Genomic DNA, 27,776 nt, shown 5'->3' with positions numbered 1-27,776 from the left:
TTTATACATTTCCTTCACCTTTCAGATTGCGGAGGGGAGCTGACCACTGATACGGGCTCGATCAAGTACCCACAAGAAACAGGTGTGAACTACCCGCACAGCATCATGTGTGGTTGGAAGATCGTTGTCTCGTCAGGCAAGGTATGTGATCATGTAAAAACACTGTGACCTTGTTGGACTCCCTGGCGCCAACCATGACCTACTTATAGCGCCTTGTCTTTCTTGTTTTCAGATTGTTCAGCTAACTTTCACCAAATTCAACACCGAGGCGACCTCAAGCTGCAAGTTTGACTTCCTTGCTATCCACGATGGTCGTTCTCGAGGTGACCACAAGATCGACCAATATTGTGGCGAAGATCTACCAGCTGGTGGTGTTGTGAACACTACCCATAATGCAGCATTTCTGTACTTCCAATCTGATGCATCTGTGGCACGTGATGGGTTTGAACTGACATGGCAAGCACAAGACCCAGGTAACTTTTTAGCTCACCTCTGGGTAAAAAATTTAAGCATCAAATAGATTATGTATCTATCATTACGTTCCAAAATGTTCAGCATCTTAGCATCGCTCGTGTTTGCCCTGAAAATCCATCCAAAAATGACACAAAATGATATATTGTTATAATTGATATCTTTCAGTGTGTGGAAGTGACCTCACAGGCAAGGACCATGGCACGATCTCCAGTCCCGGGTACCCAGGGGCATATCCCCCCAGAATTGATTGTGTTTGGACCATCAGTGTCTCCCCAGGAAAGAAGATCATGTTTCACTTTGCAACCTTGGACTTGGAGCATCACAATAACTGCACCTACGATTTCCTCGAAGTGAGTTGTACACCCTAACATCACCTTGTCCCTTTAGTGTTGATCAGTCGGATCACTGTATTGTATGTTTAAATCATCCGCCTTTGGGGTGATTGTTACACTGCCACGTGTTATGTAGAGAGACAGAATAAATCCTGAAGGGTTGGTTGTTCTGCACCAAATACTGATATAGCATCGGCCCGAGGAGTACAGGCACTTGTGGTATATTAACAGGAGTGTAGGCCTACCAACTGTGTCCTTATTAGCCAGCCACTTTCTAGTTTAGAGTACCCGGTAGAGATAGTTGATTAGAAAAGTCAGTCATGAGTGCTCCCCTCAGAGTTACAAGTTGTTATCATTTCAGATTCATGATGGCCTGCGAGAAACGGACCCCCTGCTGAGGCGATTCTGCAGCGAGGCTGATCCGCCTCCACTCACGACAATGAGTCCATATGCATGGATTAAGTTCCATTCTGACAGTAGCGAGAATGGCCAGGGATTCCACATAACATATTCAGCAATCGAAGGTACCAGTATACAGAAAGTTGGCTTCTTTGCCTGTCTATACAAAAATTTAGTTTATCTGTTTTTTCTCTGACTTAGGTCGAAATTGGAATTTACTTTTATTTTTGATTACTTTTTTCAGCATACTCAAATCTCGCATGTCAAATTTCAGTCAAAGCAGGCAGTGAGCAATGTGGAGAGGCGCTGACTGACAGCACTGGTGCAATCACCTCCCCAAACTACCCAGGCAACTACCAAGCTTCCATCAACTGTGTGTGGACAATCACAGTGCCGGACGGAGAGAAAATAGTCCTCACGCTCACCAACATGGACCTGGAAGCTGCCACTAGCAATGGTGACTGCACTATGGATTATCTCGAGGTAAAATATGCTCATATATTTAAGGAATTAATGCCACACTGGTGGGTCTCGATATTCAAATGGAAATCAGAACGGTGCATTATATATCATTACGTTATATGGCCAAGATGAAGTGAAGATCGAAGTGAAGATTGAAGTTCAGGCACTAAAATGGCTGGATACATCTACAAAAAACCCCACCATTTTCCAGTATGATGGTGATAATGAGAGATAAAAATGTAAACTTGGCTTACTTTGAGTATTCATCTCGTAGCTGAGCTTGAAACCTTTATTGTTGGTTGAACCATCGGAAACAAATCGTAGATGTAACGCCCGTCCGTTGGATGAAATTGGATTTGGAGTTTCACTGCCACAGAGTTTATGCAGGAGCCCAGCATCTTTAGTTCTGGTTCGGGAAATTTTAGCTCCATGGAGCTAAAATTTCCCGAATTCAAGCTCCACTGTAATATCCTTTCAATCGCACCTTAAATTTTGTTTAAATTCAGCGGTGGCTCCGTTTCGTTAAATCGAACACAGCACTCCACTGCACCTTCCATATTGCAATTGACTGCTACTGCCTACAAGGTGCAATATGCAAATTCTTTGTTGCAATTGAAGACTGTTAATTTTGATGCCATTCTTTCCTCTTTCAGATCAGAGAAGGAACTGATGAAAATGGAGACCTCGTGGGGACATACTGTGGAGACAGAATACCTGCTGTTAGGACTCTCACCTCCAACACGGTCTGGGTGAAGTTCGTGACAGATGAATCTGCACAGCGTACGGGTTTCAGACTAACTTGGGATATTGGTAAGGAAAGATGGTGGCAGTAATTTTACGCAGGTTGAGATTCTTTCGATCATACCTCATCATTCAAAATTAACATTACTTATTTGCAGGGAGGTGGGTTTGTGGGAGGTGCAGGAAACCTTGTGTCCATGAAATTTGAGATACGAACGTAAAATGATGATTTTGGCTTGGACAAGGCTGTAATCCATCTAACATCTCTGTCACAAATTTTCAGCATGTGGTGGTGCATTCTCTGATGAGGCCGGCTCGATCACTTCCCCGTACTATCCCAACAACTACCCTCACAACAAGGAGTGCGAGTACGTCCTTATCAATCCAACGGGAGGCCAGGTCACAATCAAATTTGACGAATTCGCCATCGAACAAGTTGGCGATGATTGTGAATATGATTACTTAGAGGTACGTATCCATTTAGGTGCAAAGTTGAACCACTGCCAAAGGTTAATTTTTGTGTGGATGGCTGATTCTGGTCCGATTTGTTGCTGAACTCCAATTGTGACTAAAATCTCATCAATTTTATAAATTGCCACTTATGTTTCAGGTGCGCGATGGTAGAACTAAAGATGCTGGGCTCCTGCATAAACTCTGTGGCAGTGAAACTCCAAATCCAATTTCATCCAACGGACGGGCGTTACATCTGCGATTTGTTTCCGATGGTTCAACCAACAATAAAGGTTTCAAGCTCAGCTACGAGATGAATACTCAAAGTAAGCCAAGTTTACATTTTTATCTCTCATTATCACCATCATACTGGAAAATGGTGGGGTTTTTTGTAGATGTATCCAGCCATTTTAGTGCCTGAACTTCAATCTTCACTTCGATCTTCACTTCATCTTGGCCATATAATGTAATGATATATAATGAAGCTCGCTTCTTTGCAGCCTGCGGAGGTGCCCTCACGGCCATTAGTGGAGTGATCCAGAGCCCAGGCTTCCCCAACGTCTACCCCCATGGCATTGCCTGTGTCTGGACTATCGACGTGGACCCCGGTTACATTATCAGGTTGACATTCCACTCATTCAGCACGGAGAAGACTGCTAACTGCCGATATGACTATGTTGGCGTCTACGATAACTCGTCCTACACAGATACTGGCGGATTGCTCGGGAGGTGAGGAGCATTATCATCTATGTCTGTCAATTCCAAATTCACTGTCAGCCTAGTGATTCCAACTCGGACTTCCTTGGTGTTCAAATTCTGTTTGTTGTGTTCCAGGTACTGTGGATCCAGTCTCCCCCCGGCGAGTACTTCCATCGAGAACACAATGACGATTACGTTCCAGACCGATGGCAGTGTCGCTCACGAAGGATTCATGGCAACATACATCTCTCTCAATTCAAGCCACTGTAAGTACGAATAGATACTCTGATCTCAAGGGCCTGCACCGATCTCCTACATTTGGAATCTCTTTAAAAAAGGGAGTGTCTCTTGATAATTTTGGAATTAGCGCTCATTTCATCGATGACGTGGAAAAGAATTTTTCCTCTTATCTTTTTCTAGTGTGTGGTGGCCAGCTCATGACACAGACAGGTGAAATTACCAGCCCTAACTTCCCTGATAATTACCCTCATCTGCGCGAGTGTATCTGGACGATTGTGATACCTGAGGGCCACCAGATCATGCTGAATGTGACAGACTTCCAAATGGAGGAGCATTCTCTTTGTAAATATGACTTCTTAGAAATAAGGTGAGTGGTGTCTGTAAAAATTGTGTCCTTCGAATGAGACATAAAACTGGGGTAACTTGCACCTGGTGTCTATGCCAGGGTAAGCTAAAGAACCCACCTAGTGAAAATCATCTGGCTGATCTTCCTCTGGATGATGCTATGAAGTCTGAGTCTAGCCCAAAGTGGTGTGTGGGCAGAGTGGCACGCAAAGATACACATCCCGCCTTGAGGGAGGAATCTTCTCTGGAGAACGATTTCAAATCGTTAAGTTTACATTACCTTGATTAATTTACTTTTCACTTTCAGAAATGGTGGCTATCCATCGTCACCCTTGATGGGCCAGTTCTGTGGCACCAGCATCCCCCAAACCTTCGTCTCCCAGAGCAACAGGATGTTCCTCAAGTTTAAAACGGACAGCTCGGATTCTGGCAAAGGGTTCAAGATTTTCTATGATGGAAGAGCTTCAGGTGAGGTTTTACTTTGGCTGTGCAGAATTTACCTCAGGTTGCGTCAACTAGCTCTTTCATTTGTGGCACGAAAAGGGGAGTGCGTCTTCATCCGATCAACAGGGCTAGTCTCTGATAGCATAGGGGTTATCCAGAGACATCAGGTTTCTCCAGAATATAGGTCTCGTCATATAAATCTTGTGCCCAAATTCCTTGTAGACCTAGATTTGCTCGGAACCGGAGGACCCACCACTCTTGCTATGTAGTCTTATATTTTCATTCTTATCTTCAGGTTGTGGAGCAGACCTCACCTCCTCAAGTGGTTCGTTCATTTCTCCCAACTTCCCCCTGCCGTATGGCCACCAAGCAGAGTGTTTCTGGACGATAACAGTCTCAGAAGGCAGCACTGTCATGCTGTTATTTGCCGAGTTTGACTTGGAACATGGCACTGAATGCAGATATGACTATCTTGAGGTGAGAATTCTGTTTCTGAAGAAATGTCTGGGTGTTATTTTATCAAATTTGGCTTTGGTCGTTATGGCGTTATTTGCCAAATTTGACTTGAAGTGCTGCAGCTGTTAGCTGTGTTGCTAAATATCCTAACTTGAACATCTTTTTTCAGATTCGTGACCGCGATCGTAATGGCCAAGTTCTGGCCAAGCTCTGTAGCAGTGTCATTCCACAGCCGGTCAATTCAAAAACAAACCGTATCTGGGTCAAGTTCAAGACGGATTATTCGAGTCATGGACGAGGCTTCCATGCTGTGTACCACTCAAGTACGTCTAGGAAGGCCCTTTGGCAAATAGTTGATAAGCTCAAACTTGGATTAGACCAGAAATGACAGTCCATCATTGCTTAAAAAGTTGGCAGTAAGGTGGTCCAATGTTGAGTGGTAAAGAACTGCATTTGACAGTCACGAATGTGACCTCAATAAAGATGTTCTAGTATGTTCAATTTTCATTAGGGATTGTGCTTTAAGTGGCTTGAATGCGGGACGTCCTCATCATTAGTTAGCATAAGTATTCTGATCAGCTGACTGACCGTGTCCTACTTCCACTCTCTCTTTCAGATTGCGAAGTGACCTTGACCAGTGTGTCGGGCGTTATCGAGAGTCCAAACTTCCCAGAGGTCTACCCGGGAAAACGGAGTTGTGCTTGGAAGCTCCAGTCAACGATAGGGAACACGCTCAATGTGTCATTCTCACATTTTGATCTGGAGGAGACGTCGCAATGTACAAGTGATTATTTACAAGTACGTGATTCATAATCATATTGCTATTTTCATTGGGACGTATGTGATGTTCACAACCAGTGTAATGCATTTTTGGAGTACTGGTGAATGGAAAACTGGTTAATCTTCCAGAGCTGTTTGTGAGAGTGGCACCTAGTGAGGTGACGTGAGGTGCAATCATAAGATATTGCCTTTCGTAGATCTTGCTTTGCTCTGAAACTTTTCCAGTATTATAAACATATTTTTGAATGAACTGTTTCATCGTTTTAGGTGTTTGACGGAACTGACACAAGAGCAAACTCTCTTGGAAAGTTTTGTGGCAACCAGCTGCCTCCCAACATGGCCTCAACCAACCGCTACTTCCTAATCAAGTTCATATCGGACTACTCGCTTGCTGGGACGGGCTTCCGACTGGAATGGCTGACAGATGGTAAGAAATTGATCGTCACTAATGGTTCCTAATCTCCTAATCCTATGCAGCTGTATCTGAGCAAGCTTCCTGACTAACTCTGATGTGAGACCTCACATGGTTGACGTCACAGAATATCATTCCGCGAAGATGACGTCACAGCAGCTGCTGCCCTCTATTTCCCCATCGCTGAATTACAGGCAATGTCGGACAAACATGCGGTTTAGTAATGGATTCAGGCTTTCTAACTAGGGCAGTTAGATTCAATCTGGCAAATGTCCGCGTGTTGGAAATACAACATAATTGTTCTGAATATTTCTCTCTCTGACTCTTCATGCTAAAAACAATGCAGGGTCAAATAAAATTGACTTTGAAATAAGCTCAAATGCGTAGAAATAAGTGTCGATGTCCGACTGTCACGTGACTAAAACGTCATCAATATCTTATTCAAATGACCTTGTGAGCTATAAATAGTAACTTCGCGGAATGCTATTAGCCCCCAACCTGGCACCATCCTCGGCGTTTGGCGCAACTTTGTTCCTGACGTTGTTCCACCCTTACATCCTGTGAATCATCTCTTCTCTCTCTCAGGATGTGGTGCTAATTTGAGAGGTAGGACGGGGACGTTCCAGACACCAAACTACCCCAACCCTTACCCTGTTTACAAGGAATGCATCTGGACCATTGAGGTTGATCCTGGGCAACGTGTTGAGTTGACATTTGAAGACTTGGACATAGCAACCACTGCAGACTGCCAATCAGGCAGTGTCGAGGTATGAGTCAGAATACAGAAAGTCATGGTTTTGTTCATTTAGGTGTCCATGCATTTAGTCACACACTACATGTATAGTACCCCCAGGTATATGGCACGGCTTAACCCGTGGGGAATTCCTTTATGGCCCAGTGGTTGGCGCGTTGGCCCCAGAGTGGAAGTTAAGCAACGTTGAGCGCGGTCAACCTTTGGATCGGTGACCGGCGTGTATAATACATCTGGCAGACCTTCCCAAGCGATGCGAGCTCTGGATTTGTAGTTCGGTACTGAGATGCATGAAGCGCTAAGTAGGATCGCGGACGATCCATCTCTGTCCGAAGGGGGGAATGATGTATAGTACCCCCAGGTATATGGCACGGCTTAACCCGCCGGCCATGAGGGAATTCCTTTATGGCCCAGTGGTTGGCGCGTTGGCCCCAGAGTGGAAGTTAAACAACGTTGAGCGCGGTCAACCTTTGGATCGGTGACCGGCGCGTATAATACACTACACTTTTAAACCTATAATGATTGCTTCATGAGTACAGAGCACTATTTGCTGGATGAAGATCTCCTGCTTAATTTGGACTGGATAGAATGTGTAATACAGATGTTCAGCTGCTTGGCAGCCTGAAGTTTTTGTTGTAGTGGTACGCCTTCTCTTATCCATGACTGTGTTTCCTTCTCAGGTGTTTGGTGGACCTGACCAGTTGGCACCAAGCTTGACGAAGCTGTGTCACACAACGACGAAAGCACAGAAGGTAACAAGTACAGGGAATAACATTTTTGTACGATTCTTTGTCCAGTCAGGGAACAACGGCCGTGGATTTAAGGCCAGCTACAAAGGAATCGTTGGTGGTAGGTGTTCTTCAGTATTTTAATTTTTGTCAATCGTGATTCAGGTTGTTATTCACGTTGTTAGCCCTGCGTTGGCATTTAGCGGACAGTCTGCACAAGGTCAGTCCTTGCCTCCTTGTGGCTTTAGTTAGGATGTCTCTTTACCTGGCTGAGTGAAGAGGAACCTCACTTTGTCCTTGAGCTGGTGGGCTAATCTTCTTTTTGTGTTACCCAGGTTGTGGCGGTAATTTCACCACCATAAGTGGTACCCTGCTATCGCCCAACTACCCCGGCGATTACCCACACAATACAGATTGCTCTTGGATGATCACCGTCAAAGAAAACGCAAACATTGAGATGGTCGTTGAAGATTTTGCTATGGAAGTGACATCTTCAGGATCGGAACAATGCAAATATGACTTTGTGGCTGTAAGTGATTTTCTTTTATCTTTGATACTGGAGGTGACCTCTGTTTTGTACCCAGATTAACAAGGTAGACCATTGAGAAGAGGGATGAGTTCGACTGGGGATGAGTTCTACTTATCTTTGATACTGGAGGTGACCTCTGTTTTGTACCCAGATTAACAAGGGAGACCATTGAGAAGAGGGATGAGTTCTACTGGGGATGAGTTCTACTTATCTTTGATACTGGAGGTGACCTCTGTTTTGTACCCAGATTAACAAGGGAGACCATTGAGAAGAGGGATGAGTTCTACTGGGGATGAGTTCTACTAATCTTTGATACTGGAGGTGACCTCTGTTTTGTACCCAGATTAACAAGGGAGACCATTGAGAAGCGGGATGAGTTCTACTGGGGATGAGTTCTACTTATCTTTGATACTGGAGGTGACCTCTGTTTTGTACCCAGATTAACAAGGGAGACCATTGAGAAGAGGGATGAGTTCTACTGCGAGGAGAAAAGTGCTTGATTGTGACCTTAACAGATTTGCATATAGCTCTCTTGGCAATGAAGTTGGACACTCAGATACCGACTCACTGGTGTGTATTAAATCCAATCTTATACAGTTGGATTTAAGACATGTCGTGTTAATTTAGACTGAAATTATGGGTTGTCATCTCACGTCTTTGCTTCTAGCAAAGTGATGGACAAAAGAACGATGACACAATATGTTGAAAGGTGGAATAATCACAGTTTTCTGCCCAACTTTCAGTTTTACGATGGACCGGATCAAAACTCACGCCTTGTCCAGAAGTTGTGTGGCACGAACATCTCTGAAAACTCCAGTGTGATCACCCACGGCAACCAATTGTATATCAGAATGAGGTCTGATAGCTCAGTGACGGACAAGGGATTCAAAGCTGTGTACACGACAGGTAAAAATGATGACCTTTTTAGTATGGATTATGTAATAGCATCGTTTTGGGTACAGAAGTGTTTGTGATCTGTGATTTGTGTTAAGTCAAAGGCAGGTGCTTGGTGGCTCATGCCTAAAATATGTCAAGTTTGAGGTCGTCAAGTATTTACTAAGTAGAGTAAGCATAGTTGAAACCAAATAATGAATTTGATTATTTCAAATTACAGGATGTGGAGGGATGCGGGATGCAAGTACGGACGGTGCCATCACCTCCCCTAACTATCCTGAGGCATACACACAGAATAAGAACTGCACATGGGTCATACAGTCACCAAGATCTGGTAAGTGTCTTCTGGAGGTCTGGCCGAAACTTGGTATGTTGATTATAACAAAATGGCGCCGCGTTTTGAGTCTTCTCTATTCTTCAAGTCAATGTAAAACATCGATAAACCTGATTGAAAATGTTTTACTCTTTTTATAGGTGACCGAGTGACCTTGACCTTTACCTATATGGACATTAAGCAGTCGGAGGACTGTACGTCAGATCACGTTGAGGTTCACGAGGGCGATGACGAATATTCGCCTCTGATTGGTTCATACTGTGGTCAACGGGTTCCACCCTCTTTCACCAGTCGTGGTTCGGCACTCACTGTGGCATTCTTCTCTGTTGATAAGGTTAGCCATGTGACACATGGTCATGGATTCCGGGCAGTTTACACATCAGCAGCCGGCGGTATGTAGATCTCAATTCACCTGCATTTGGCCAAAAGAATAATTATTATGACAACATGAACCTCAAATGACCCACAAGACATCAACTGGTATGGGCTTTGATCTTAAGGGACCTATGTGCCTCATCGGTCAATTTGGATACACAAAGAGTGTAGGTCTAAGCTGATCTTACAGTATATGAAGATTTGCAAATACTTATTTGTTTCAGCTTGTGGGGGTGATCTGACATCACAACATGGTGCCTTTGTCAGCCCAGAATACGGCGTCAGCTACCCTCTTAATCGGGAATGTATCTGGACAATCGGAGGTCCCCCTGGTAGTAGGGTACAGATATCGGCAAGGTAAGACAATACACAGAGGTGTGTTGTAATATTGGTTGGGGTGACAACTGATTTCAACATCATGGTTCAATACCCAGTACTGCGCATTGTTTTGTGATCTTATGTAAGTCGCTTTACTTCATTTGCCTCAGCCAAGCTTTGAATTTGAATTAGATGTGACTGACTGAGTCCAGAGAGTAGTTTCAATGGACTCGTCCCCTCTTCATATATGGAGGCACTAGGCTGATAAACTCAAATGGCTGTTGACCACTGTGACGTACAATGAATGCCAATAGAGAGGATGTCACACTAAGGGTACCCAAGCCGCAAAAGGAGGTTCTACTATTCTGCTATAAAGGCTTCCAAGTGGTACATGTCAATTTCCCTCGTCATTCCAGAGACTTTAATATCCCATCCACGGCTGATTGTGACGATGATTTCTTGGACGTCCGTGATGGCGGTGATTCAAGCAGAAAAAGATGGCGGTTCTGTGGCACCGATATCCCGGCGAATATGAGTTTTACGAGTAACAAGTTGTGGGTGAGGTTTCGATCGTCCGGATCTGTCCCGTCAGGGCAGACACACACAGGATTCTATTTCTACTACAGTCTCGGTAAGCTATTGGAGGCCTAATCCATATGTTCAAACTTTGAAAATTGAAGTGAAATTTGTGAATTTGTAATCGCATTTGCGTAAATACTCACTGAATATTAGATAATGTTGTTATGTCGACAGATGTACAAATACTATAAATATTGTACCCTGTACCCTGTCCATGAGATAAATTAATGAGAGTCTGTAGGCTGGATGAGACTAAGAGCTGTGGTCCTGTGTACCTCAGTGTCTATTTTACTCTATGCCAGGGCACATAGGGGCATGGATAGCCTGTAGTGAACTCCATACCTCTAATCCAATAGGGTTATGATGCAGTGATGAGAATGATGAAGAAGATATTTGAACTCGATTTGTATAATTTCACTTCAGTGTATGGTGGCGAGGTAACTGGCGAATCGGGAAAAATAGCATCTCCAAACTACCCTAAACTGTACCCAAACAAGTTAGATGTCGAATGGACCATTACTGTTGCAGTTGGGAAACGCATTCGGATTGTCTTGGAAAACATCGACCTGGAAAGTAATACTCGGTGTTTCTTTGATTATTTAACGGTAAGAGATATTCTCTTGAAACAAACAAGTGCTTCTCTTTGAGTACAGAAGAACCTCTCCTTTTATCAATGTGCTCATGGAAGTGAACACAGGAGAAGAAACCATATGTTCATGCTTCTGATTCTGTTTCAGTTCAGAGACGGTGGCACCAGCGAAGCCCCCACTATCAACAGCTTCTGTGGAGCTGAGGTGCAGCCGCCCTTTCTTTCGACAGGGAATCAACTTAATATCAAGTTCCATTCGGATTGGAATCGAGAAGGCCATGGCTTCCTGTTCCGCTGGGAAGCAACCGATGAGGGGACTGTACGGACAACGGGTAGCCCTGGAAATCCGAGTAGCATGAATGGTAAGCTGTTAGGGTACCCCTCAGGGCAATCCAAGTTCATCAGAAATCTTCAAATCCTAAGTGGTTCAGATAGTGTCTGAAGAGCACTAATGATCTTTCAGTTTATTTGCGTCCAAATTTTTGGACTACGAAGTGCATTCTTTGCTACAATGTTCTTCAAGTGGAGGTTCCATTTCTATATTAATCAGTGTTTTACACTTGTTGTAGGTTTGCCATAGTCTGCTGTATCCCCCCTCCCCCAAACTCCGCATCTAATAGTATATAATTTGATCTTACAGTCACCTGTGGTGAGACGCTGTTGGCCAGCGCTCGTGTCCAGAACCTCAGCTCACCCGGTTACCCTAGTAACTACGCAAACAGTATAAACTGTGTCTGGAAGATCGAGGCAGACGAGGGTAGTAAAGTTTGGGTGAATGTCACTCAAGTTGGTATTGAGGGGCGTACACCATCATGCTTCTATGACAAACTTGAGTTCTATGATGGTAAGATTTTTTTCTTCCAATGTCATGTGCTGTTTCCAATATATCATTGAAATATCTATTTTCATTGCATTTTTTTACCTGGAAATAAATGTTGCCGTTATGCACAGATCATCCAGGATCTGCCAATTGGAAAGTGCTATATAGTAGCAACACAAAGCAACTGAACCATTACTTTTACCGCTTGCTTTACTCTCCTTTTCAGGTGATGGCTTGGAGAGTCCCAAGCTCACCTCACTGTGTGGCCGTAAAATCAGCGGTGATGCAGTCATATCAACCTCTACGGTCATGACGGTCCGTTTCTACACCGATGTCGGCCTGAATGATATCGGCTTCATGGCAGACGTCCGGACAACATGTGGCGGATTAATGACATCTCCTGTCGGAGTAATTAAATCACTGGACTTTCCGAGCCCATATGGAAAGAATCAGAACTGCACATGGACGATCCAGGTCACAAATGGACGCAAGTTGGCGCTGTCGTTTTCGAATTTTAATATCCGTAGTACAACTGGTTGTAGTGAGGACTATTTGCAGGTAATCATAGCATTTTATCTCTTCCATAATTTTTGCATGACATCTTTTACTGGAAAAGCACTAGGCCTATTCTATTCAGCCTTTTTGCTGGGAGAGTTTAACCCCACCCTTGCTAGAAGGGTTCAAGTCAATTTTTGACTGACTCTCCTGCAAAAAAAGATTCCGATTCATTTCAAGTTGTTTTCTTCTCTACAGCTTACAGATGGTGCATTCACAGACTCGCCGTATCTAGGAAACGCCACCAATGGACGATACTGCGGCAGTACAACACCAAGTCTTCCTGAGAAATCCAGAAGCAACAGCCTCATCCTTAATTTCATTACATCGCCAACATCCCCTGGTGGCCCAGGATTTAGTCTAACATATCGCGAGGTCCTGATCACGTGTGGTGGCCGCCTTACACTAACCAACGACGTTCAGTCAGGGACATTCATGTCGCACGGTTATCCCATGGCTTATCCGGCAAATATTGATTGTATTTGGATCATTACGGCGCCATCTAGCGATGGTGTCCAGGTTGATTTTGATCAGGATTTTGATATTGAGAAACACAGAGAGTAAGTATAAACAATTCAGGATGGCATCATTAGTGTAGTCAGTTCATAATAGCATTAAGTGTAAGTTCTAAATAGTGCTAATGCTAGTCATTGGAGAGTACAGAGAGGCCTTGGCCAAGCCTCAAACCCAGGACCTTCCAATCATAGGTCAAATACCCTTCCACTGTCAACTAGTCTCTTAATACAATTAACTTTTTATCCGCCAGCTGTAAATTCGACGGCATCGAGATCAGGGATGGCGGAACTGAAAACGCTCCTGTGCTTGGTCGATATTGTGGCAGCGAATCTCCGGGAACTATAAAGTCATCTGGGAACGTTCTGTACATTCGGTTCACAACAGATGACAGTATACCGAGGAAAGGATTCAAGGCAGTTTATAAGATTGGTGAGTTATAGATTAGGTTGGAGCAGGAGCCTCGTAGCCTGATGAATAACACCGCTGGCTATCAGCCAATTATGGGTTGTTTTTTATACTGCCTTCAGCTTTCCTGGACGTTGATTACCTAATCAACTCTCGTTTCTTTCCAGCAACCTGTGGTGGCACAATCCGTGGAAAAGACGGTTTCATCAGCAGTCCCAACTTCCCCCATACATATCCTAGCAACATGGAGTGCGAGTGGCACATCTCTGGACTGACCGGCCATTATTTGACCTTGACCTTTACCAACTTTGAAATCGACAGCAGCGACAACTGTACGAAGGATTTTGTTGAAGTTCGTGAATACAATGCTACTGGTAGGTGTTTCATCATTTATGCATATTTTTTTGCAAATCTCGCGGGGAAAATGTTGTTACGGATTGTTTTACAATAGAAACTTTTTGTGGAGCCTTCTTGTCAAAGGTGTACATACATGAAAAATATCGTCGATCTTAATAATTTCTATAAAACTTTCAGGCCGACTCTTTGGAAAGTATTGTGGCATGACCGTCCCAACCTTAGGGGACACTTCAGACAGCTATGCATACATTAAGTTTAAATCGGACAACACGGTCGGCAAAAATGGTTTCAAGCTCAAGTTTGAGTCTGGCATTTCAGGTGAGGATAAGAAAACTTTTGTTGAATTCTGAATACTTGGCTTACTCTGGGCTTTCGGTTAGGTTTATGTCGCATGTGATCATGGTTGTAGGTTGCATTGAGAAAAATCGCTTCTTTCTGGTCAAAAAGGGTGTAACTCTTGCCCGCAGGAAAGCATTGAAAAAGGCTTCCTCTTGAAGGTGTTAATGAGTGATTTGTGTTTCAGAATGTGGAGGAGAGCTTGTAACACCGTCAGGTGTCATCGCTACCCCCAACTATCCTGGCCTCTACCCACATATGAGAGTATGTACGTGGAACATCAAGGTGCAACAAGGTCGGCGAGTAACCTTGACCTTTGATGACTTCAAATTGGAAGAGGGTGGTAACTGTTATTTTGATCATGTCAGGGTAAGTCAATCACTGTAAACACAGAAATTGCAATTATGATTTTGATTTTTAGCTCACCTCTGGGGAGCTTATACGATACTGTGGCATCCATCGTCGTCCTTTAGCAGAGCACATTTCGTCACCGCTATAGGGCTAGATGGCTAAAACTCTGATAGATGTTAAAGCAAAATTTTCATAATTCTCATTATCATCATTTGGTATGTCCCTTTTTGAAGGTCAACAATGGAATCATAGCAGAGGCACCAACCATCGCCAAACTCTGCGGAAGCGAAACTCCGGATGTGATAGAGTCGTCGGCAAATGCCATGGCGGTCATCTTCAAGACGGATGGCTCTGTGTCTAATGGTGGATTCAGGGCCACTTACAAGTCAGATAACCCAGCGCGTAAGTATATTGGTCCAACAGTATATGACCGCTGTTTGAATCGGTGTATCGCCATTTCGCCTACAATCATTTCGCCTACAGCCATTTCGCCTACAATCATTTTGCCTATACCATTTCGCCTATACCATTTCGCCTACAGCCATTTCGCCTATTACCATTTCGCCTATTACCCATTTCGCCTACTAGCCATTTTGCCTACTTGTCAATTCGCCTGCTAGCCATTTTGCCTACTTGTCAATTCGCCTACTAGCCATTTCGCCTACTTTTACTGCTATTTTTGTTTTTTTATGAATTGGAAGGAAAGTAGGACTTTCTGGATATTTGTATTGAACAGAGGTAGTTTGAGGCAAATTTTTAGCTGGCAGATAGGAGTACGGTCACTATACATTAGCAGAAAATTAGTTAGTTTGCTTATGTTGTGTGACACACTTTATAGTGATCCAATTAATCCAGTAATTAATCCAGTAACCAAATTAGAGCTTCAACAACAACAAATTAGTGTATGATGATTGGGACTCTAAAAGGGAAATGGGATACAATCCTCTGCTACAGTAGGCCTACATAGGGCCAAACATATATTTTTGACAGATACCAAATAAATGTGGTGGATTTGCAAATCCTCTGCAACAGTAGGTATAAGGCCTGATAACTTTTACTGATACTGGCATCAATATAGAGGATTTAAAACAAATAAAATATTCAGAATTATGTGAAGTGGCATTTTCTGTATGTAGGCGAAATGGCACTAGGTGAAATGGCGAGTAGGCGAAATGGCGGGTAGGCAAAATGGCAAGTAGGCGAAATGAGAAATAGGCGAAATGGCAGGTAGGCAAAATGGCTGTAGGCGAAATGACGGTAGGCGAAATGGCTGTAGGCAAAATGGCATCTTTTGGTAAGCGAAATGGCTGTAGGCGAAATGATAGTAGGCGAAATGGCGATAAACCGTTTGAATCTAATTCAAATGGTGTGTCAGTTGGTCTGTCCATACAATACCCTTCACTCACCACACTGGTTTTCTTGGCCACATGTCCACACTGTAAATACTCTAAATGAAACCTAATGTAAGTCTGAGAATATATGCCTATCAAAGCACAAGACCCTTTCCCAGTAAAAAGTTGGAGTAGCTTGTGAAGGATACCGTTGAGCAGGGAGGTGGGTGTGTGTTGTTTTGTTTTCACTTAACATACTCTGATTTCAGGTAGATGCTTTCAAAATAAACTTTAACAAATATTTTATTCCATTTTATTGCTTCAGGGTGTGGAGGGGAGGTGAGCGGCCAGTACGGTAGCATAATAACATCGCCGAACTACGACCTTGGCTATTATAACCACAGTGAGCTGTGCATCTGGACAATAACCAATCAGAATCAAGCTAACTCCTCCATCAGTTTGCAGTTTATGGACTTTGAGATGGAGAGTCATTGGGCGTGTGCTTTTGATTACTTGAAAATTGTGGAAAGTAAGTACAGTTTTGAACCAAAGAAAATCACCACTCGACTACCAATATGATAGAAACATAATCAGTCCCAAAAATGTTTTTTGAAAGAATTTTGAACCATGGTACATCTCAATTCATTGATAAAAGATCATTGATAAAAAAAAACTTTTTGTGTTATTAGTGAAGAATGCATCTTGTTCAGTACAAGAAAAAGTAGGCCTATAAAGTATTTTACTCCGTGAGTGTCGCGAGTAGGGCAGAAACACAAATCATGTCAGTCCCGATCAACAATCGGAAGTGACAGTGAATATGTTAAAGGAAAGTCTGGTTAGAATCACAAACTGTCATCTGTTTCTTTTCAGCAACCAATCAAGAAGACCGCCTCGTTGACCGCCTGTGTGGGAATAGGACTCAGCTGCCATTAGTGTCTCCGAGCCCGAAACTCACTCTGATATTCAGAACTGATTCGAGTCTCTCTATGGTTGGATTCAAACTCGCTTGGAGGATTCAAAGTAAGTTTGTTATACCCATTAGGTTGTGTTCCTTATGCATACCAATCAAACCCTGCTGAAATCTTAAAACCTAGTGATACAGATAAACAATAGTAGATTGGCTGTTTATGATGATGGTGTCTGTGCATAGTCATAACCTTTTGACCTTATTGAGCCCCATGGTGTGACACCAATGGCATGCTTCAGAGCAGTGCAAGAGGCTTTGAGTACCAGCTTTGAGTACCATTCTAACATGTAGTTTGCAAAAGAAGATCTTCTATTTAAGTTGAAAAACTAAAAGTAAATGCTTATGCTGATGCTTCGTATTATTGCAGGATGTGGAGGCCTCCGCACTACAGACTTGGGAAGCATTACCAGTCCTAATTACCCAAGGGCATACGACGATAACGATTTCTGTGCGTGGGAGATATTGGCCCCTGAAGGATATCAGATCAAAGTAGGTGTTCATTGTAAATGTGTCTTATGTTCCTCTGTCGTAGCTCACCAAAGATGACAAGTGATGTGTCAGCAGTGGGTATGAAGTGCACAATGTTTTGGTTATGAATCTGACACCTTAACCACTACAGCACCCTGCCCCTCCTCTTACTGTGAACCGCAAAATAAAGAGACACGAATGTTTGGCAGTTTAACATTATCAGAAACTTAAGTATGACAAATTGTCTTCTTATGCAGATAAGCTTCCAAGACATGGAAATTGAAGGGCATAGCAAATGCGCCGCAGACTTTTTGAAAATCTTAAATGGTGGATCTGCAACATCGCCCTCTATTGGCAAGTTCTGTGGCAGTGACACGCCAAAGGATTTCACATCTCAAAGTAACCAGCTGCGTTTGGAGTTCCATACTGACTACAGTCGAACTGCTAAAGGATTCAAGTTACAGTACAGTTTTGTCTCGGGAGGTAAGTTAAACTGTCGTTTACTATTTGTGACTCGCTCTACCAAAACTAGGCGCTTGTCGCATCTGAACTCGACAGGTTGATACGGACTTGTTGTTCATTTCCCTATTGTAGACCTTTTGTGAAATCTATTTCAAACTGATTTCGTCACATTTCACAAAAGGTCTACAATAGGGAAATGAACAACAAGTCCGTATCAACCTGTCAAGTTCAGATGCGACAAGCGCCTAGTTTTGGTAGAGCGGGTCACATTTTTGTGAAAATGAAGGAATTCGAAAAGTTTGTTTGTGGTTCATTCCTTAAGGGAGTATTAATGGGTTTGTTTCAGAATTGAATATGGCCTCAGAGGCAGCTGTGGATCAAATCCGGAAAGCTAAGATGGTGCTGGGGCAGCCATATTGTTACTGATTCCAACTTACTATATGTAGGGTCATACAGATACAATGTACTATCAAATGCATTGTTCTTGACCACATGTTTAGCTGCTATTATCATGTCCAAAGGGTACAATGGTCAGGATAGCCTCAAATTACAGCCTTGAATGCATAACATTCTCTCAATTTAAACAAATTTTGTTTCTAGCATACAGTCCTTTCATCTTGACTTTTCCTTAAGAATTGAAATTAAGTCATCTTTTTTCATACAAGGTTGTGGTGGAGTGCTGCATTCTCTAAATGGATCCCTTGTAAAACCATCGGGAAGTGGCCTGACGCCTCAGACAGAATGTATCTGGGACATCACGGTGCCTTATGGGTTCCATGTTAAACTCCAGTTCACCACTATGAAATTTGATTGCTCCAAGAAGGAGGAATTTGTCATGGTAAGCTTACAGTTGCTCGGGGCAGTATTTTCGCATTTGAATAAACTTTGTTCGGGTGCATATCAAAAGTTCCATTGAAATGTATGTGCTTTTCAATGGAAGATGTCCATGCTCATGTTTCACCATCCAAGAGAGTCTGGGGGATGTTATGAATTGTAGCATTATGAAGGAAATTGACACTGGCAAGGGATTCCTCACCAACTCGCTAAAACCATTGTGGGAGGCGTTTTGTGTAATTTGAAACATTTAACTGAGTTTGTCTATCATTTCTCTTCTCCGCAGGTACAAGACATCGGCAAGAGAGGCCGCACCATATCAGACAAGACATTCTGCGTTCGAGACGGCGATGTCCTTCCCGATGAATACGCCAGCAAGACGAACAAGTTGCGTGTTCGTTACAGAACGCCAAACATCCAATCACGAAATACTTTTGCTTTGAATTGGAGTGTGGGTAAGAATTTACTCACATTGTCAGAAAACAAAAGATACCCCTATCTCGATGTGTAAAAGTGCCCCGCAAACTATCAACTTTTATCACTGAGACCTGCAGCAGTTATTTTTGCAGAAAGGGAGGACAAAATTGCTTGCCTGGTTGTAAAACCAGCAGTTGCTCCATTTTTTATCTATTGCAAGTGCCGCGATCACCCAACTGTGTGCTCACAATCCAGATGTCAAGGGTTCAACACTTGGAATGGAGGCATCACTGTGTACGTCTACCTGTCCTTGAGCAGGACACCAAAAAAGTATGTTCCTAATATCTCACCTCTGCTCTACTTTGTATTCTCAGGTTGCGGTTACTTGCTGACTGAAGCACAGGGAATAGTCATGTCTCCGATGCATCCCCGTAGCTACCCTGGTGGACTCGATTGTAACTACACTATAAGCGTTGATCCACAGAAGTTTATTTTACTTGAGTTTGATGACGACCAATTTGGTATCGAACGAGCGCAGATTGCCACAAACAACTCTGAGACGATGATTGGTGAGTTAGTTAGTGTGTGAGATTAATTTTGAAATTACATGTAGATTAGTGACCATGGCAGTCAAAGAGTTCAAATGCATCAAAACTTAGTTGATTGCAGTGCCCAAGTGAGACACATCTCGTTGGCATACGATGCATCAAGCAGAGTGTTTGGAGACAGTCACAACCATGGAGGAGTCACCACCAAGTCAAACCTATTGACATGACTATTCCTCATTGGAAGGCTGCGCCTTGAAGCTTCGAGGGTTAAAATTCACAGATGTGTGCTCTTGTCTGGAATGAGTCGACGTGCATGTGAATGTTAACCTTGACAGATCAAGATGGAAAGTTCTATGGTACCATGGTTCAGGAATGTGGTGAGAATACCTCGAATTTCTAATAACAGAGTAATTTTTTCTTCAGATAACATTGCCTGCAAATTTGATTACGTTGCCATTTACGATGGCTTCAATGAAACAGATGCAAAGCTTATCGGGAAATTCTGTGGCAACAAGGCACCACAGCCGATGAGTACGCGGGCTAATATGATTGTCCGGTTCAAGTCAGATGCCACGGTTGGAGATGTTGGTTTCTTGGCTAATTATCGGGCGTCAAAATGTGGCGGTGTTTACTCTGCCGGCTATGGGCAGATCCAGACACCTCAGCATCCCGTTCAATACCACAAGTCGGCCAACTGCTCCTGGTTGATCACCGTCCAAGAGAACAGAGCCGTCGAACTCAAGTAAGTTACATCCCCCCCGCCGCCTGTACTGGGCTTTGTGACCCGGCCGGTCCCTTAGTGGGAAAAAATCATTCACTTTTCCATGATAGCCAAAACAGCAGGTCTTTCTAATCATTGTATGTTAAGTATGGGGACCGTTTCTATGCAAGAAAATAGTTGTGTGCCAGAATTTAGAACCAGAAAGAGTAGATTTGGTCAGACTGTTGCAGCTACTTTTGGCTATTAACCTTGGGATTGTGATAAGTTGTGCTCCTGCAATCAAACTTGCCAAATGACATGTAGGTTTTTGGTAAAATGTTTGAAACTTGTTTGCAAATATGATGATGAGAGGCACGCAGACACCCCAACGTCTGCTACAAAGTCTAGTACTCCTATGAAATGCAATTAAAAAGTACCCAATTGACTTGTTTCATCCATCATTCCAGATTCAATGTGTTCGACATTGAACTTCATAGCGCCTGTTCTTTCGATTACGTCGAAGTCTTTGACGGCAACACGACAGCTGCGCCCTCTCTAGGGCGTTTCTGTGGTAAAGTGGCACCTGCCTCCTTACGGACTACTGGAAATGAGATGCTTGTTATTTTCAAGTCGGATCACTCTGTACAACTTGGTGGGTTCACAGCAGCCTTCAAGACAACCTTCGGTGAGTATTAAGCCTCTTCCTTTAAGCCAAACACCAATGCATGCTCCTAATTCTCACCTCCTTTATCTTGATATTGATAATGCTCATGTACAGTATCTGTACTGGTCACCTGTGCTGTACTGCAGATAGGGGACTACTGTACTGCAGATTAGGGACTACTGTACTGCTGATTAGGGACTACTGTACTGCAGATTAGGAACTACTGTACTGCAGATTAGGGACCACTGTACTGCAGATTAGGGACTACTGTACTGCAGATTAGGGACTACTGTACTGCAGATTAGGGACTACTGTACTGCAGATTAGGGACTCCTGTACTGCAGATTAGGGACTACTGTACTGCAGATTAGGGACCACTGTACTGCAGATTAGGGACCACTGTACTGCAGATTAGGGACTACTGTACTGCAGATTAGGGACTACTGTACTGCAGATTAGGGACTACTGTACTGCTGATTAGGGACTACTGTACTGCAGATTAGGAACCACTGTACTGCAGATTAGGGACTACTGTACCGCAGATTAGGGACCACTGTACTGCAGATAAGGGACTACTGTACTGCAGATTAGGGACTACTGTTTCAGTTCTTGATGATTCTAAATCTTCATGTTTTTGACTGTAAACATCGTTTCTGTTGTTATTTCAGGCACCAAGCAGGGCTGTGGAGGCACCCTTAATGGCGCCACTGGCCGCATCTCATCCATCGACATCGACTACGATGGTCGCTATGAGACTGATCAGGACTGTATCTGGCAGATTATGGCAGATACTGGAAAAGTGATCAAGTTATCGTTCAGCGTATTTGACACTGAAGGCCCTATGGCAGATATCTGTCGGTATGACTTTGTGGAGGTAAATAGTGTTTATGTTTGTGGTATTTCTGAATAAACGCCTGGAATGTCCTTCAATGATAACTAGGTATGAAAATATGGGAACAGGCGGCACTGTGTACAGTTCCTTAAAGCGTAGATACTTTTAAATAGACCTCCAGACGCGTTTCGCCTCATTTATTTTGCATCGCAAAGGCTCATCAGTGGGGTTACGATGTGAATTGACGAATGGTTTTTGTTCAAGTGACAGGTCTGACGTCGCTGGCTACTGTGCTTGTTGTGGCGACGTTACGTTGGTTGTGAAGCATTGCTTCAATGATAACTAGACCATTTCTGAAATCTGTTATCTGTTAATCCTCAAAAGCACAAACTTTCAGGCTCGTAGCTTATAGTTCTCTGTGAGAGTTGCATAACAATCAGTTGATGTTGGATGCCTGTTCAAGCAAAATCTGGAAAAGGTTATTGCAAGTATAATGATGTATCATTAGTTCTGACGGGCTAATCTGATGGACTCATCGATTTCAGATCAGGGATGGCTATACATTTGAGAGTCCGCTAGCTGGTCGTTTCTGTGGTGATCAAGTGCCCCAACCTTTTACCGCATCGTCTAATCGGCTCTACCTCAGATTCAAGTCGGACAGCTCTGATAACAGACGAGGGTTCAATGCATCCTGGGTACAAGAGGACGGTAAGTTGGATCTAAAACATTTAAGGATTGGGACCAGCATTGTCTTTTGAGACGACTGGCATCCTGTGCCACCTGAATCAGGGGGGAACAGGCTTCCTCAGCCCTGGTAGGCAACCAGTCTAGGAGAAGGAAAACTCTGATATGAAACCCAGGCAGTAAATGCCTGAAAAGTCCATCGAAGTTGGCAGGGTCGAGCTCTCGTGGTGTGGCTAAAAATCAAGACCCTATGCACAGACGACACAATGGTTAAACAAATATCAGAGGTAACTTGGCATAGACAAAATGCTATCGTAGTCAATCATCTCATGAATCTTCAACACCTTCTCTTCAATTCTAGCACGCTGCGGTGGATTCTTCAACTTAACCAAAGCTGGGCCTTTCAAGATCTCGTCACCTAACTACCCCCAACCCTACCCGCATGGCTTAAGATGTCGATGGATTGTGGAGGCTCCAATCGGGAAACACATCATGGTCAACATGACCGACTTCAATATCAAGTGTGGTTATTCTCAGACACTAGAAGTGAGGGATATGCCTTTGGTGAGTTGGAAGTTTTATCACACCTATTACAATGTCGCGTGGGTTATACACAGTGCCTTGTTTTGGTGGCAGTGTTCACAATTTTTCTGTTGGGATATAGACAGCATGCTTAAGTTACACGTGCTGTGTTTTTTTTAATTTGAGTGATTTAGCCATGGCCAAAGTTTTTTGGTTTCTATACATGCAGTCTTTATCTGGGATTTGACGCTGATTTATCTTGGCTTCTTTTCAGGGTATCAATGGCAAGAACATCTATTTCTGCCGGCCAGAGACGCCCCGCGTGTTCTATTCCTTGAACAATTCGATCGAGATTGATCTGTCGACCGATCAGACATCTTCTGGGAAAGGTTTTAATCTGACCTATGAAATAACAAGTAAGTAGGCCTAAAACTGGATAGATCTGCCACATCACCCAATATGTGACTCGCTCTACTAAAACTAGGCGCTTGTCGCATCTGAACTTGACAGGTTGATACGGACTTGTTGTTCATTTCCCTATTGTAGACCTTTTGTGAAATCTATTACAAACTGATTTGCTCACATTTCACAAAAGGTCTACAATAGGGAAATGAACAACAAGTCCGTATCAACCTGTCGAGTTCAGATGTGACAAGCGCCTAGTTTTGGTAGAGCGAGTCACATATGCGCTGTTGGGAGTTGACTATAATCTGGCATTGCCAATGCACTGACATGCCTGTGTCCAAGGAGATATTCAAAGATGCTTCTGAAGGGAGTGACATCAGTACACCACTTGCAGCAAATGATTTACTGGCTTATCTCACTTCAGGATTGTGAATGGGTCGTTCAAACCTACTTTAACTACTTATTGTTGTTTTCAGCATGTAATCGAACATACTTCGGTAACAATGGTCACATCTACAGCCCTGGTTGGCCTGGTAATTATGATCGCAATGCCAATTGTACGATGTTCATCCAAGCTCCCCCTGGCCATAAAATTTCTGTTTTCTTCAATACGTTTGCTGTGGAAATGCACTCGAAATGCAAATATGATTACTTGGCGGTAAGTTAAAGATTAACTGGCTACATTGGGCATGAGATTGTTGGCTTTTCATACGTAATGTAACTGTAGGCTTACCTAAAATCCACAACTCCCAAAACCAGAGAATGTCATTTATAGAGGCCAACTTTTGCCCGACACTACGTGTGGTGGTGCATAGTGGTGAGGGGAGGTTTATCCTGGCCACAAGTGCCATGCTCATGCTCTCCCTTTGAGTCTAAATTTGTAAAATACATTAAAACATGGCTTGAAGTTATTTTTCACGAGTGTATGATGTGTATTCTAAAATACCTTGGTACCGTAAAGTCAACTTTTAAATGGAAAATGCATAAGCCTCGTTCTGAGAGTGGAGTGTTTTGGACACGCAACCAAGATGCTCTACCAAAGTTCCCTCGGGTTGCACTAAAATGTGGAACCATGCACACAGCTCACTTCAGAAGTTTGAGGCTCTCAAAACACTGCTTCAAACACAAATCAGCCAAGGAAGCATCAACCACCCTAAGTTTTTTAATGAGCACTACACATATTTGCTGAGAAAAACGCTCCAAATAGCCCATTTGCGCGGATTTTAGCGTCACTTGAGCGAGCCGATCCGGACTTCCTATACGCGCTGCCGTAACATAATGTAAACAACGGCGCTACCGGCGCTCCGGGCAGGAGATGGATGGAATTTGCCAAATTCGCACATATTCAAGTTATTTCGTGGCCTATCTTTTTAAGTTTGAGGTATTTTAGAATAGAAATTGAACCCTCGGCTTCGGACCTTGGTTGAGTTACCAAGACACTCGAGGGTGGAGCTAAAATTTCGTCCAAACCCTCGCCTGTCGGCTCGGGTTTGGACTGTATTTTAGCTCCACCCGAGAGTGTCTTGGTAACTCAACCAAGGTCCGAAGCCGAGGGTTCAATTCCTTAAATAATGTGTGAGATGTATTCCATTCTAGTTTGAGAATCCAGCTATCAATGACAATACAACCTTACTTCGGCAATATTGTGGCTTCCTTCTGCCTGATCCGTTGTTTACGGATTTGAATCACCTTCGTCTCCAGTTCCGGTCAGATCCTTCCCTTTCGGGCTCTGGCTTCGATATCAACTACATCACATCTCCTACAGCAGGTAATCAACGAGTCATTGAAACTTTTTCTATCACGAGTATAAATTGACTTGTCTTATAGTGAGTATTCCAGGATGGAGAAATTTTCCCACTTTTTAGAGAAGTGTCAAAACCGTCATGACAGTTCATTGAAAACTCAAACTTGATCAGCAGCTGATGAGTGCTCTCTGATAAATGTATTGGAAAATCAACTAATCTGTTTTCCTCTTAGGTTGTGGTGGCAATCTGACGTCCTCCAACGGAAGTTTCACCAGCCCTGGTTACCCGGGTAACGACACTGATGCCAGCGACTGCGTATGGTTGCTTCATGCTCCTGTCAACACAAGAGATAGTGGGCACCTCGAGTTGACATTCCTGGATTTCAACATGGGTGGCTCCCAGGGAACATGTGGTAATAATTACATCGAGGTCAGGACTGGTTTATCGGTAGCTGCGCCTATATTTGGCAAATATTGTGGAGTGGTAAGTTGAGTCTTTTTTAGCCAGATGTCTTCCATACTTTCACATGAAATGGGTCATTCTTAAGGTTATTTCTGCTGTGTGTTTTATTGAATTTGAATGTGTTCAGGCCTTTCAATTACATGGAGACCTCTAAACCCTGTATTTTTTAGCCTATTTTGGGGACATGTTTTTTTTGCTTTTAGCTTAATTTGGGGACATTTCGTCGTGCCAATTTGCCTGAACATCGACGTCCTTATTGACTGACATTGTCACATGTACCTGAAAACTCATAATTTCAGGATGAAAAGTATCAAATTATGCCATTTAGGATGAGATTTGGTCATTTAAGGTGTCAAAAAACGCTTCAGGGGGTCAAATTACCCCCAAAAAAAAAAAAAATTTTTTTTTTTTTTTACATTTTTTCAGGGCCTTATTTGGGGACATGCCAAATTTCCTACACCGTATAACGGTGTGAAAATGATGTAATCGAAAGGCCTGGTGTTGTTGATACTGAAGGGCAAAAATGACCTCCCACGATGCTTGCACCATGTTGGTCGAGAGGACAACTCGTCCAAATCCGCAATTGACATTGTCCAAATCTGCAGTTAATCTGACCATGACTGACTTTCTGCATATTTATTTTTAGGAGAAACCGTCCAAACTAATCCTTGAAGACGATGGGTACATCCGATACAAGTCTGATGGGAAAACGCAAGGAACTGGGTTCAGACTCGCTTTCAACTACGTGAAGGGGCGATCCAGTCCCTGAAGAATGCAGAAGTCAGAAACTAGACTGTAGCGAATAACACAATATGGTATTTTCTGAGTCATTTTCATTAGCATGCTGGTGATCGTCATCTGCCTCGAGAATTCCATTGTAATGCTTGTTTGTTTTGAAGTGGTTTAGAACGTAAATAGTGAGGTTTCTATCATGCTGGTTGTAGTGGTGCTAACTGATTCCAGGTGGTCTTTAAACAAGGAAGAAGCAGTGTCTTGTTACGGAATACAGGAAACAGAATGAGCACCTGGTCACAATCTGTTCTCTGGAGATATCATAGCCAGTTACAAACTCATATCTACTTAGCCGGAGAGAAATCTTACTGTTGCTCATACCTGATGTATATATGATATAATTAGCAAAGTGATGATTACTTTCTAATTAGTTCAGTTTTGAAATGGGGTTTTCCTACTTTCTTCAGTAGTCATATGTAACGGGCAATCTTTTAGTTGTCTAGCAAAACTTTGGCACTAATTAGTTTTGGTGACCTTGCACTTCATCTGTTGTACATATTCAATGTCCTCCTAGGTTAGGTACCGAAATATATCAGTCTTGGTGAGTGGAATCCAGTTTACTAAATTGGAACTTGTAGACAAAAATAGTTTAGATGCGCATCTATTTTTGGTAGAAACAATATATTTTGTATACAATAGAAATTATTTTCTCTAGATTTTATAAAACATTCTATTTTTGTATCTACCCGGTATGATAAATTTAGAAAATGACCAATTAAAGGATAAGTCCTGTGAATATTTTATATAAGAATACTGTAAATCCATCTCTTGCTGTAAATGGTCTTTGAATCATACGACTTGTATTTAACATTTACTGCTTGTGAATGGTATCATACTGTAAACTTGTTCAGGAGCCATCCCAACTTAAATGTCGGGCATTTACTACTTGTGAATGGTATCTTACTGTAAACTCGTTCAGGAGCCATCCCAACTTAAATGTCAGACATTTACTACTTGTGAATGGTATCTTACTGTAAACTCGTTCAGGAGCCATCCCAACTTAAATGTCAGACATTAAATACTACTTGTGAATGGTATCTTACTGTAAACTCAGTCCGTAGCCATACCAACTCAAATGTACCAAGTGGACAGTCTTGATGGCTCCACTCTGACTTTACAGTACTATTTAATGTTGCCCAAACTTCCTTAGTGACACCAAGCCAATTCCAAGATGACATTGTTGGCAAGCTTTTTCTATGTTTGGGATTAATCCTTCATATCATAAGTACATGTATCAGGTTTTTGAGAATAAAGGGAAGTCAATCATAGTAA

The 27,776-nt window shown here is 43.0% G+C and overlaps 2 protein-coding genes across 2 annotated transcripts in view; both read left to right on the top strand.

Annotated features, from left to right (window-relative positions):
* LOC135498327 (cubilin-like) overlaps nucleotides 1–3,591 on the top strand; it is a 9,315-nt gene extending 5,724 nt beyond the window's left edge. The window contains exons 10-18 of the mRNA XM_064788582.1: nucleotides 26–141; nucleotides 233–473; nucleotides 640–824; nucleotides 1,168–1,330; nucleotides 1,480–1,688; nucleotides 2,321–2,477; nucleotides 2,692–2,876; nucleotides 3,019–3,184; nucleotides 3,359–3,591. Coding sequence (XP_064644652.1) covers nucleotides 26–141; nucleotides 233–473; nucleotides 640–824; nucleotides 1,168–1,330; nucleotides 1,480–1,688; nucleotides 2,321–2,477; nucleotides 2,692–2,876; nucleotides 3,019–3,184; nucleotides 3,359–3,591 — 1,655 coding nt within the window. The remainder of the gene's footprint in view (nucleotides 1–25; nucleotides 142–232; nucleotides 474–639; nucleotides 825–1,167; nucleotides 1,331–1,479; nucleotides 1,689–2,320; nucleotides 2,478–2,691; nucleotides 2,877–3,018; nucleotides 3,185–3,358) is intronic.
* Nucleotides 3,505–27,776, top strand: LOC135497619 (cubilin-like). Its single transcript, XM_064787423.1, has 43 exons — nucleotides 3,505–3,587; nucleotides 3,693–3,823; nucleotides 3,978–4,164; nucleotides 4,450–4,610; nucleotides 4,882–5,063; nucleotides 5,212–5,365; nucleotides 5,659–5,840; nucleotides 6,090–6,249; nucleotides 6,820–7,001; nucleotides 7,666–7,834; nucleotides 8,049–8,242; nucleotides 8,986–9,148; nucleotides 9,357–9,470; nucleotides 9,611–9,862; nucleotides 10,070–10,202; nucleotides 10,580–10,794; nucleotides 11,166–11,347; nucleotides 11,480–11,693; nucleotides 11,972–12,175; nucleotides 12,378–12,709; nucleotides 12,905–13,266; nucleotides 13,473–13,651; nucleotides 13,795–14,001; nucleotides 14,162–14,302; nucleotides 14,508–14,689; nucleotides 14,905–15,073; nucleotides 16,328–16,531; nucleotides 16,873–17,022; nucleotides 17,337–17,458; nucleotides 17,695–17,920; nucleotides 18,565–18,737; nucleotides 19,020–19,188; nucleotides 19,525–19,719; nucleotides 20,122–20,440; nucleotides 20,866–21,083; nucleotides 21,731–21,936; nucleotides 22,440–22,602; nucleotides 22,940–23,142; nucleotides 23,375–23,516; nucleotides 23,982–24,163; nucleotides 25,102–25,273; nucleotides 25,483–25,733; nucleotides 26,359–27,776. The coding sequence occupies exons 2-43, from the start codon at nucleotides 3,742–3,744 to the stop codon at nucleotides 26,479–26,481; spliced, it is 7,920 nt and encodes a 2,639-aa protein (XP_064643493.1). The 5' UTR covers nucleotides 3,505–3,587; nucleotides 3,693–3,741; the 3' UTR covers nucleotides 26,482–27,776.

This window comes from Lineus longissimus, chromosome 13, assembly GCF_910592395.1.
Source record: "Lineus longissimus chromosome 13, tnLinLong1.2, whole genome shotgun sequence".
Lineage (NCBI taxonomy): Eukaryota > Metazoa > Nemertea > Pilidiophora > Heteronemertea > Lineidae > Lineus > Lineus longissimus.
The sequence above is the reverse complement of the archived record's forward strand: the minus strand, read 5'-3'. Positions and strand labels throughout refer to the sequence as shown.